Source organism: Stegodyphus dumicola, chromosome 7 (genome assembly GCF_044657685.1).
Source record: "Stegodyphus dumicola isolate Sdum_Otavi_A_Nest chromosome 7, ASM4465768v1".
In the NCBI taxonomy this organism is placed as follows: domain Eukaryota; kingdom Metazoa; phylum Arthropoda; class Arachnida; order Araneae; family Eresidae; genus Stegodyphus; species Stegodyphus dumicola.
The window spans coordinates 77183685-77196781 of NC_140774.1; the positions used below are offsets into that span (position 1 = coordinate 77183685).

Sequence of the window (13097 nt, forward strand, 5' to 3'; positions counted from 1 at the left end):
TTAGAGAAGCAGAAAAACTGAGGTTTTTGCCTTGTGTTTGATACTGGGCTGAAGAAAATGCATTAATTAACACATCAAGAAGCATGATGATTCAGTACAGAGGTGTTTCAGAAAACAATAGATAGTGTTGGTGTTTGTGAAAGTTAATTATCACGTGATACTCGAGATCCAGTCCTGAGTCTCGTAGAAATAACCTGAATTGGCAGCTAATACCAATGAGTTACCTCGAATTTTAACTTTCGGAATACTTGGATATAAGGTTCTAGTAGCTGTTGAAAATTTTTGAATTGATTAAAATGGAGAAGCATAGAATTCAGATCACACTGTAGTTTCTAATTTGACGGGAAACAAATGGTCTGAGAAGACAATCTTATTTGAGGATTTCATAGTTGAAGACTTGGGGAAGACTGGCTACTTCGTTTGTCCTGGCCTTCTAGAAAAAGTTTTCATTAACGGAATCCAGATATTCTGTGACAATGGCAATTCCTAAATCGTTGTGTGGGCTTGAGTTTCAAAATAAATCAAGATGCATTCTTGATGTTCTTCAGGAATTTTTCTATATAATTTGTTGCTTTCGGTTATCTGTATCATCAGCAGTTGTCTAGGCTGGTGACACTTAAGTGAGGAGAGGTCTGAAGATACAGAGACAAATCCTTTTTTTTTCTTGTTAATAAGAGTGCAGAAAATTTGAAAGTACTAGCTGAAGTTTAAGATTCACCTGAGTGTCTTCCCTTTCACTTGCTTAAGGTGGGTGGTCCAGGTGAAGGATCTAATGATTTTAATACCAAGGTATTTGGTTGTATTTACTAGTGGCACAGGTATCTGAAAAGGGTTAAGCTTTTGCTGATTAGGTCTGTTTTTTTAAACCTTCTGATGAGCAAAATCTATTCTTTCTCAGGTGTTTTATGCAAGTTTTCAAGGCTCTTCACCACTTCTTGATACCTGTCACTTTATTTTGCAGTCGATCGATGGTGTGCGCTAGTTTCCTTGATCTAACCATGACGGCAATATCATACTCCTGACATACAAGGAATTCGTTATAATCTTGAGCTCCTTTTGAAAATCATTCGCGGAAATTCGATAAAAAATAGGACACAGTATCTGTCCTTGAGGTACTCTTGCATTTATGTAGAAAATATCTGAGGTGCTGTCTTCACATTTCACACTGAATGGAAGATTTTTAAGGAAATACAATCGCAAAGACCAGTCGGATCACCTTAAAAATGCGGCCAGGGAATTATTTCGCATCTCTGATGGCCAGTTAGTGTTCCTCCCAGGATAAACGATCCCAGGTAGCGACTTGAGCTCCAGGTAGCATGAGCAGTTTCGCAATGGCAGTATGATATTTGACTTCTACGCAGCAGACTTTAATTTGATCCTAGGGCCATTTACGGCTTTCTCACGGGCGTAGAGAAACTGAGCGATGCTTCATTTCCCAGCTTTAATGCAGATAGCGTCAAGCTAGTTCCTAGTGTTAATCGAAGTCGATGTAGCTCAAAGTAGTAATGAGATAGCAGAAAATTTCAATTCATTAATCAAACGTGAATTTCTGACTGTTCTGAGTAAATTACTCGCTGTTACGGTGTTAAAGAAGCGAGAACAGACAAGCCAGCTATATTATTTTGTATTCATTTACTCTGAAACATATCTGGAAAGTAGCCTATCAAACTAATGATTTTGCACTAAAGAGAAGAAAAGACGATAAAGGAATACCTGGATCTCGAAACAATGCGAACAAAATTTCTTCAAATGATATGGATTCGTGTCTAGACTGACTGTCTTTTATCTTGTATAAGGAGAAAATGATGGTGGAGGAGTTTACTCGACCCTCTTTGATCCTCGATATCATTGGTACCTTGAATCAAATGCCACTTCCTTTGATGGGGATGTACGTTATGGGATTAGCATCTCCACATGTTGCGAAAGAGCGAAAAATCTTTGAAAAGCGTAAAAAATCTTTGAAAATATTGTAATTATTTTCGATTCAGGCTCTGTAGTAATTCAGGATATTTCCCTAAATTTGTACGTAGACTAAATACGACTAAACTTATATGCTTTCTTGGAATTCTTAAACTAGACGCAATACCATATTTCTTTAGTGGGTGCCTCTACACTAGGATTTCTTAGTAATTAGACAGTTTAGTTTTTAGCAAAATGATGAGAGGAAATCGTACAATTACCTTTATTTGTGATAACATTTTCAATTACAGTGAGACTTATCTAAAACACACTGAATAAAAATATGAAACTAAGCAACTGGACCATATCAGAGAAAAAGCTTCGTGATTTTCAGATTTTCACTCGATTAAATTCCTATTTTTTCAAGAGGACATGTTATTATAGCTTTTCATTTAAAGATTTTCATTTAGATTTTCATTTAAAGATGCGACATGATTGTTCAGCAAATCTGTAATATAACGCAGTAAGGACGTGTGTCATCTGTGATCTGTAAAGTTCTGTGCTTCCACTCTGCAGAGCGTAAGCTATTTATGTTTCAAATTTAATCAGAAAGATGTTGCCAGTCGCAATATATTTGTCTTTCAAATTTAATAAACACACTTTGTGATTAAAAAAGAAGGTTTTGCCACTTAAAGTTAAGAGTTAAAATATTTTTATCTTCCACTCTGCAGTGTGCGTGTACTCGTTCAGCAAAAGCGTAAGTTACTTAATTTTTCATTAAAATCCTATTCTATGTTCCTACTTAAAGCGTTAGAAGGTGCCGACTTTACTTACTTTTGAGAACAGTGCAGAACGTTCCAAAATAGTGTGCAATCTTTAAAGAATTTACCTTTAATATTTGGTTCTGAAACAGTGGATGCAAAAAATGGTGAAAATCATCTATCTTAGTGGGTAGTGTAATATCTTATTATTTAATAAATAAATATAATTATTGTTGAAGTGGCAACGCCATATTTGTATCAAACCGTTACTCAGCAACGAGAGATATTGTTTTAAAAAGATTTGGTATTCTGAAGATTTTGCCAGCTAGGAGTAGTATTAAAATTTTGCCACTTAAGAATTGTATAAAATTTGTCTATCACCGAGAACTAAAAGTAAAATTTATGTTCTACTAAGAAGATTGTCTGTTTGTAAATTACTGCAAAATACATTACAGTCATTAATAAATTGGAGGTTCCACCGAGATACTGGAAATTGGGAGTGCAATTATCAATTTCGATGGTGCTGGTCTCCTAATCCCAGAAATTTACTGAATTTTTTACAACAAGTTTGCTAATACCAATTGCCAAGTTTGTTTATTTCAAGGATAAATGGATGTAAGAAGTCTGCCGTTTTAAAGCCAGATTTGAAGCGGATCATTCAAAGATTATTTTCTGTGCTTCTATAACTTGCGTCCGAGAAAAAATTGTCAAAAACAGGATACTGGTGATCTCTGAAGATAAGATTAACTTTTGGTTTTCTTAAAAAAGCTTTTATTGAATTTTAATACTTTATTTCAGAATTATAGTTTATCGTGTTAGATTTTGTTTAAAATAACTGACACTAAAAATATTCAGCTTAAATTTATAATTGATATTTGTGGTAAATAAGTATTTTAAAATTATTATTTATGCTTTACTTCTATTTGTATTGAAATGTTGATTTTTATGTTGATAATTGATATGTGTAAGCCATCCCAGCATTTATAAAAAAAAATAAAAAAAAAAAGAACTGCTAGCTGAGTTTTTGAATTTGTTGCCAAGCTGGCGCGTGAAAATAAGTAATAACGTCAAACTGACGTAGTGTGATTTAATTATACTGCAGAATTGGCAAAAGTTTTTTTCTTAGTTCTCGCCATCCAGGCGTGTGGTAGATAGTAACGTCATCCCGACGTATTACAGATTGTATAGTCTAAAAGTTGTATTGCCAAACTGGCAAAAATTTTTTTTGTTATCGCCAACCAGGCGTGGAGATAGATAGTAAAATCGTCAAACTGACGTTGGTAAAATTCCATTGTATTGCCTAACTGGCAAAGGTGTTTATATAGTTATAGCTAACGAGGCTTGTGAATAGTGAGTTAAAACGTCAACCCGACGTAGTATTAAATTATTTTGTGCCAACCTGGCAAAGTTGTTTAAATAATTCTCTCCAATTGGTTAGTGTGAATTTCGTATTCGAGAGATTAAATCTCGCCAGAAATTATATATTTTTAATACAAGTACGAACTTTTAGATTCAATTTCAAAAGGAAGCCTATTAAAAGTAACTTGTGTCAACATGTCATTCTTAGCTAGGAGTAAAAAACAGGATTTAAAAGTACTAGCAGAAGAGTTAGGTTTAACCGTGAAACCTGAATTTAAGATTGCTCAATTGCATAAACTGATTACGGAAAGTCCCGATTATAATGAGGAGTTTACTCGAGTACTACTGGCTGCAATTAGAGAAGAAAGGGAATGAAAAGAAGAATGCGAAAGAGAAGAAAGAGAAAAGAAACGCGAAAGAGAAGAAAGAGAAAAAGAACGCGAAAGAGAAGAAAGAGAAAAAGAACGCGAAACAGAAGAAAGAGAAAGAAGAGAAGAACGCGAAGGAGAAGAAAGAGAAAGAAGAGAAGAACGCGAAAGAGAAGAAAGAAAAGAAGAGCTTGAAAGAGAAGAGCGAATTAGAGCCTTTGAGCTACAGAAACTTCAACTGGAAGCAATGGCTGCCACAGCACAGCCGGTAGAAACTACGCAGTTACCTGAGCAGCCTTTAAAAATCAGAATTCACAATGTCATGCCACGTTTTAACCCTAAAGAAGATGAAATAAGTTTATTTCTGGTGTTATTTGAGCGTCAAGCTAAAATAATGAATATACCTGCTGAAAATCAAGTGACTCAACTTATTTCATTGTTGCCTCCTGACATTGTTCAGCTTATTGCTAGAGAACCAGAAAAGGACGCGAAAAAGTATGAATATGTAAAATCTTTACTGTTACAACGATTTAAATTGAGTGCTGAAAAATTTCGACAACTATTTAATAAACACCAAAAATCTACCGTATTGTACTTGGTATGATTTCTACTATGAATTAAAGAATTATTTAGAAGGATGGCTTAACGGATTAAACATTAAAATTTTTGAACAGCTGAAAGATCTCATGCTGGTTGATCAAATAAAAAAGCGTACTTCTCCTGATTTCAAAGAACATTTCATGGATCAATGGACAACTATAATTTCACCTACTGAGATGGTTAAGAAAATTGAAAATTTTGAAGATGTCAGAAAAACAATAAAACCGAAATTTTCTGCCAGTCAAATTGAGAGATTTAACAAAGGATCATTTAAACCTCGTTCCGATAATTTTGCGAAAAAAATAGAGCATCTGCCTCATTTTAAGCATTTTGATAAATGGGATGATTCAAAATACCAGAAAGATCACCGACAAAAAAGTCAATTTCAAAACACAAACCAAGAAAATTTATATGACAAAAGATATCGACCACGTTGTTTCGAGTGTGGGTCATACGAACACTTTAAGCTTCAGTGCCCTCGCTTAAAACCAAATGAAAAGGTAAATTGCGTATTTTCGAATGATGATTTGTTAAAGACATATACAATTAACGGTTTAGTTAATGGGCATGAAATGCCTATTCTTCGAGACACAGGAGCCACTGTTGATGTTATTTGTCGGAAATACATAGATAACGCAAAAATGACTGGAGAACATGTCTGGGTACAATATCTATTAAATGACCATTTAGTGTGTCTACCGTTAGCGGAAGTTGAAATTAATTGCGAACTTGGTCATATAAAGACAAAAGCAGCTGTTGTTACAAATGATCCTGGCAGATATGTATTAGGTAACAAAACTGCTCAATTGTTCAAAAGTAAATCATTCTTAAATTTAGAAAAAATAAATGCAGTTTTGACACGATTTCAAGTAAAAAGATCTCATGAAGATGATCGAAGCAGAGAAATTGAAATGGAGAAACTAGAACTGAAGTTTATTGAAACTGACGAAGATATTTTATCTCAAGCTGATGAGGAAGACAAGGAACTTAAGAAAGTGATTAATGTTAATTCAAAGGAATTAATTGAATATCAGCATCAAAGCAGAGATCTAGCGTCATTGCTTAACGAAGTTAAAAATGAAAATTCCAGCAAGACAAATGATTTCAAAGTAAAAGAAAATGGATTGTTGATGAAAAAGAAATTAGATAAAAATGGAAATGAAAATGAAGTAATTGCTATTTCTGAAAAATATAGGGATCAAATGCAGAAGTACACAACTTTGATGCAGAACCAAACAAATAATAGTGCTAAAACTCAGGGTAATTTGGTCAATACTCACCCTCCTAAAAGTCAAGCTCCTGTCAATGCTTCACAGAAATCTGACAAACAATCTAAGCGTTCATCTCTTGATGAGAAAACTGAAGTTATTTATATGGAAGTTGACTCACCTTATTTACCTGGTGATTCATCTTCTATGGATCATGTGTGTGATTATTCCTCTACAAGTTCCCCAGTTCCTTCTTCTCCAAAAAGTAAAGATGTGTTTGACAGTTCGTTAGCAGCAGATCAAAGAAATTTTTATAAAAGAACTCATGAAGGTGCTTCTGAAGCTGAGAAATTAAAAATACATTCAGAATATAAGCTCGCGTCAGAAAACTTAGCAAAGAGGCATAAACATGATAGAGGACACTCAAAGTTGCCACATTCAATGAGAATGCAAGTAACAGATAAGAACAAAAGTTCATCTCGCAACAAGCAAAAACTATCTGAAAAGAAAGAACTCACAAAATTAAACGATTCTCAGTTAAAAGTTCCAGATGAATTGCCAAGTTCTGGAGTTGAGATGCAAGTCAAGGAGAAGTTTTTAAAGAAACTAAACAGACAAGAGCAAGTTGTTGAAGAAAAAAACTGCCACAAAAGCCTCTGTCACACTCACCGGATTTCAATAAGGAGTTTATTTTGCAAATTGATGTTTCAGACTCTGGTATGGGTGTCATTTTATCTCAAAAAGATGAACGAGACAATGAACATCCAGTATTATACCTCAGTAAGAAGTTTACAGAAACTGAAAAAAAGTACTGTACCACAAAAAAAGAATGCGCCGCCATAATATTTGCTGTAAAGAAACTTCAATGTTATTTAGACGGGCATACTAAATTCCTCATCATGACCGATCATAATCCCTTAGTTTGGCTCAAAAATAATGTGAGTCTAAATCCACGACTTATGAGATGGGCACTGGTACTACAACCCTACAATTACACGATCGTTCATCGAAGTGGTAAAAACCATAAAAATGTAGACGCATTAAGTCGTACTCCCTGGCTTGATTAAATAATTTGTTTCTCTATGTAGATAAAAAAAAAATTTGTTCCTTCCTCTCTTCCTCAGTGTATCTTATTATGTTATATCTTGTATTTCAATTCTGTATTGTGCTGATATTGTTGTTTTGAAAAAAAAAACTTAAACTTTAATTTATAAAAATATAAATTAAAGTTTATCTGGAGGGGGGAGAGGTTGTAATATCTTGTTATTTAATAAATAAATATAATTATTGTTGAAGTGGCAACGCCATATTTGTATCAAACCGTTACTCAGCAACGAGAGATATTGTTTTAAAAAGATTTGGTATTCTGAAGATTTTGCCAGCTAGGAGTAGTATTAAAATTTTGCCACTTAAGAATTGTATAAAATTTGTCTATCACCGAGAACTAGAAGTAAAATTTATGTTCTACTAAGAAGATTGTCTGTTTGTAAATTACTGCAAAATACATTACAGTAGATTTGAAATACACATATCAAAGACAAATGGTATCTTAGGGACATGAGTAAGTTCAAAACAACCAGATTAGCTGATTCTTTTGAACTGACTCATGTCCCCAAGATACCATCTAATTTTAATTTAGTTTTTTCCCCTGTTCGTTGGATGTTTTTAAACTTTTTTAAAATTTTATATCATTTTAAATTCTATTTTGCATGTTATAATTCTTTCTGTGTTTATGCTGTGCCTTTACCTACTATTGAATATTTTTGTATTAACAACTGCTATTATCTAAGAGTTTGGAATCATTAAAAATTATCTTTATGGCATGCATCTTGTTTAGATTAAAACAACAGACAAGTTTCACCTTCACGAGCATCCATGTCATTTACTTTATAAACAGGAGAATAATTAAAACATATAACAATAAAAAAGTTAATAAATTATAGCATATTATCACGTTCTACAAAAAAATATATTTTAGAGAGTGGTGTAAATTACGAAGAAAGAAAGAAACCATTTACCATCCACGGCCATGAGTGTTTCTCAGAAGGTTTTCCTCCTACTACATAAGGCAAAACGTATCTTTAAGTTCCTGTAAATATTAGCATTTAAGGTTTCAAATCTTATATTATCTATATTACATACAGACGAAAACATTTTTTTCGCATATGTGGTCATCAAGAATCGTTACCTCAATTGAATATGATCCAAATGTAAGTCCGAAAGACTAGTATATTTCCTCCTACTTGCTCTTGTAATGTAAAGGGTTAGCAAGTGAAAGTTTTATGATTACAATCCTTTCGAGGGTGCTCTTGATTTATTATGCTTTCTAGCTTCAATAAATATGAATTATTGCTACTGTAATGTCTTAATCACATCCAAAGTAAGTGTGATTACGTAAGAAATGATCACTTTGCTCCATGTGCATGCTTGTGGTGTAAATGTTTAGTATGATCAGGAAGCAAATTGAAGATCCATGGTTTAAATCATGGTGAAGTTACAGTTTAGGTTTCAGTTTTTCTTATTCAAACAATGTAATAATCTCTACAATATTTAATCAAACTGAGTATTTTTTATTGGCCTTCCTTAGAATAGCAGTTATTCAAATGCATCTGTGACTCGCATACGTTTTATTAACTATTATTGGAGAGAAAAATAGAACAGGGAAAACTCTGAAAGAGACAGGCTTTTTCTCCAAGCCTGTCAGAACTCTTTTAAATTTCTATAAATGTTCAGGCTGAGCTGTAGGAATGATTTTAATGTATAACGTATACAAAAGAAATCAATGGCCAGGGACCAGAAATTATACTTGCACTCGCGATGCTGTAGATCTGGTTAAAATTTAAACCAAATTACAAGCATAAAATAGCAATATGAAGTACATAAAAAATACTTGAAACAGTAAAAGAAATATTTTATTTTATGCTGATTTCTTTAATTAACAATGGAAAATGCTATATAAGTGGCATCTTATTCTCGTGTTCATTCAAAAACTGGTTTTGAAAAACATGACAGCATAGCATGATTTTGTGTAGCGAAACAATTAAAATGAACTGAAGAAAAATGAAGAAACATTTCAATATGCTGAAGATTTTTTAGATGTTAATAACTTTTAATTTTGTTTCGTACTGTAACCATATATTATCAGTTGCTCGTATGATTTCAAATTCATACAAGAATTCACTGAATTCATTGCTTTCTGTTTTCTTCCTAATCAATTTTAAAATATTTAATCATACCAAAGGATTCACCACTTTGATTATTTGTACGATTACTGAGCTCATGGTTAGCTATTACCAACGTTCATATAAGCTCTAATGTTTAGACATATATTCTATAATGAATCTTCTCGTTAAAATATTCTTAAAAGATAATCTTCTTACACTTAAAAACAAAATGACTATGAGATATATGAGGCTACTTACATCAGTATAAAACTATGAACAAGAAGAATAAAGCGCGAATTTCGCTATTACAGCAACGCAGAAGATTAGCGTTTTACAAAGCAAGCTCCTCTATTCTTTCTGTCAAAAAACCATGATTTATATAAATCAACTTAATCCATATTGGTCAAACTTAATACATTTTACATAATATAGAAAGGAACATTAGGAATCCACAGTTCCTGAACTGTGTCTTCTTTTTTCAATGCCTTCAATATAATGAAACCAACGTTTAACATGTTCTAGACTCTCAAATAAATTGCTCATATGAAATATATCTCAAATAGATTGCTTATATGAGAACGTTCGTTATCACACCTACACTCAGAGTGTTGTTCAATAATTAAATTCTGAATTTCTTTTTTAAAATTTCCAACATAGTACATCAGTTACCAATTAAATTTTTACATGAGAAGCAACTTAAATTTATTTCTTACTTTAATGAATAAATTTATTTATTTATTATTTATTATGGGCGATGAAGTTTTTAGCGAAATAAACACTGGAGAATGTTTCAAGAACGACAAAAGGTAACTGAAGGTATACCGAATTTTGTGAACTGAATTTTGCTGGAATGGAAGTAGCAGCAACGTCCACAGGTATTTATTTCCGTATTTTTAATAAATAAAATTAATAATAAATACAGCTGTCACCTAATAAATGTTATTTCTTAGGTCAACTAAAATGCGCTTCGAATTTATTGTTTCCAATTTTTAGACGTATTACTAGCTGTGCCCGCTGAAAATCTCGCGGAGAAAACGTAGAGGAGAAAATAATGCAAGGAGAAAGCACCATCTTTCAAGAAATTGTGGGAAAAAAGAAAGCAAAGAAAAATCATCGAAATCCCAACACATCGTAGTATAATATAGCATTCGTAGAAAATAAAGCGTTTAAGCCTTTAAGTTTCCAAACATTATTGTAGAGAGTATCGTAGTAAAAAATAATGCATCTACAAATTGTTCACAGGATAATAACATCGCACATATATGTTTTCAAACTTTAAAAGTTTCAAATGCATATTCGCACTATCAATCCAGCTTTATTAGAAAGATTATCACTAAATCCAATTTTAAAAAGGGATTAATTAAGTAATTATTTTTAATAGTTAACTGCATATGTTTAAAATTTTATTAACAGCTATACGTAGTATTTTTTTAACACATTTTCAGTTTTTGATTGCTTAAATTCCTTTTTGCTTTTTCAGTGAAAAATTATTAGTTAATTAAAAAATATGAAGTATAGAGACAAAAATATTTCTCATTCTTTCTTGCGCTCACTATTCATTATGCTAACATAAGTTTCAAACTTAAAATCTGAAAAGTGTTTGGGATGTTATTATCAGGCAATAATTAGTAGGTGCTTCATTTTTTCCACTACGTTTTATAAGACAATCAGTGTCGTATAAAAATAGGGTTTAAAACTGAGAAGTTTAAAACTAAACCTTACAAGTAAACAGAAACAAATTGTTCTGACTCTAATGTGTTTGACTTGAAGTGAAGAAAGGGAGAATTCGTTTATTAAGCCGTCAGGAGTTTACACAATGACTTTCATCTTGCTCAATATGCAATTTATTATATATCTGCATTTTTTTATATAAATCTGTTTGCATTGTCTCTTGTATAACGCAATTAAAAGAAAAATATTTGTTTTACATACAAAGTTAAATACAAATACAAATTTTACATACAAATACTTTACATACATATTTGTTTTACATGTATTAAAAGAAAAATACTAAGTGTTTGTTTTCGTTACGTATTAAAAGAAAAATACTAAGTGTTTGTTTTCGTTGTTTCCACTTACCAAGAGAGCAACCAAAGTCATCAGATTTGGACTTCAGATGCTTTCGTTGTTGAACGCTTTTTTTCTCGTAATCGTCAACGGACTCTTAGAAACAAAGCAAATAAAAACTTTGATTTTATATTATAAGACTGTATTGTACATAAATGAATAAATGTTATGGTTAAGATTCATTGATATGAATATATATACGCTGCATATTGCATATATGAATATATATTGATTGCATGTTTTTCGTTTTAATTTATAAAAATTGTTCAGATTATCTTACCGGTAAGGTACATTAAGGATAGCACAAGTAGAAGAAAAGCTAATATTCTTTGCCAGATTCTCATCCCTGAAAGCAATAAAAATAAAATGATTACAATATGAAAATAAATGACGTAATAGCATCATTTTCATATTAGGTATGAAGTAAGTTAACGAGCGTCTGTCTGTACTGCCAATGTTGCTGAAGTACAGAGCGTTACTCTATTTATATAATATGAAATGTGCCCTTAAGAATAATTAACGCGGACAATCTACATTCCTCCAAATTATAATCTGTGTGCAGTACTACAAACTCTATCAAAGGTAAAATAATGTAGGTGAATTACTGAGGTGGGGAAAAAAATGAAATCTGGGCGAACTCGGATTATGTTACCCAGATTTTTATTCCTGTGCTGAAGAGTTCTATTTGACGGCTTAATGAAGCCCGTGTACGTTAATTAAGCGCTTTATTATTTTCCCAAAGGCTAATAATTTGGATGGCATAGTTGCGATAGGAAGTAAACGAGAATATTACATAATATAAACTGCGATTGTTTCACACAAGATTAAGCTGAAAAGTTTATAGTAATAGATCTGTAAATTTTCCTATAAATGTGAAATTGAGACGGAATCAATATATGTATAGCGTCTAAGTATGTGAAGCGGTATTTTAAAAAATACTTAATTATATTTCTTTCTAGGAGAGCTAGAATAAAGTGGCTATCTGTCAAAAGTTGGAATATACAGTAAATTCTGCCCAAGCCTTAGTTGCAGTCAACTAAAATTTTTAATTGTCTACTAGGATCATTAAGAACTTTATTTTAGAATTATTTAAATTCTAATGGGGTGACTATTACGTTTTATATATTAATTAATCCAATTAACTGATTTAGTTTTTCTGTACATTCATTTTTGTTTTCATCAGCTTTCCTCAGAAAGCAAATTAGATAAAATATGGATAGGTATAGAGTTTTCGCTTTGTAGCTATGAACATTTTAACCTATACTTTGCACTTAATAGTTTTATTTTGGTCCGTCAGATGTACTGGGAAGCAACGTGAGTAATCGCTGTAACAGCTTTAAATAGTATTAAAATCTTGTAGTTTAAATAATTTAAATAGATGAACATTAAGTTATTTGTGAATGGCAATATTCGAAACCAGACTCGAGTGCCACGTGCGACTCTCGCACGAAGAATGTAATTTATTTTTAAATGTTAGAATATGTTTTCTCTTTCTTGTTTGTATGTCGCCATTTTTTTGAGTGTTAAATAAAAGTTATTGCTGTGTTCCATCATTGGAATTGCTTCATTTCGTCAAAGAAGTATCACAGTCATAATTATTTTGGAGGCACCGACCAAGATCGAATAATCGTGCGTATTTTTATTTTATTAGTTCATCACTGAACATAATAT

General features: G+C 32.1%; 1 protein-coding gene across 4 annotated transcripts in view; it reads right to left on the reverse strand.

Moving 5' to 3' along the window:
- Window positions 1–13097, reverse strand: part of LOC118193893 (clotting factor B-like) — a 55174-nt gene that overhangs the window by 23463 nt on the left and 18614 nt on the right. For 2 of the 4 annotated variants that reach the window (XM_085819769.1, XM_085819770.1), the window contains exon 2: window positions 11707–11772. Coding sequence is in view for 2 of the 4 variants with exons in the window: in XM_085819767.1 (XP_085675893.1) it covers window positions 11439–11459 (21 nt within the window). In the remaining 2 variants the exon portion in view is untranslated. Of the gene's footprint in view, window positions 1–8213; window positions 8285–11438; window positions 11523–11706; window positions 11773–13097 lie in introns of all 4 variants that reach the window. The other 2 variants (XM_085819768.1, XM_085819767.1) reach the window with 2 other exon arrangements.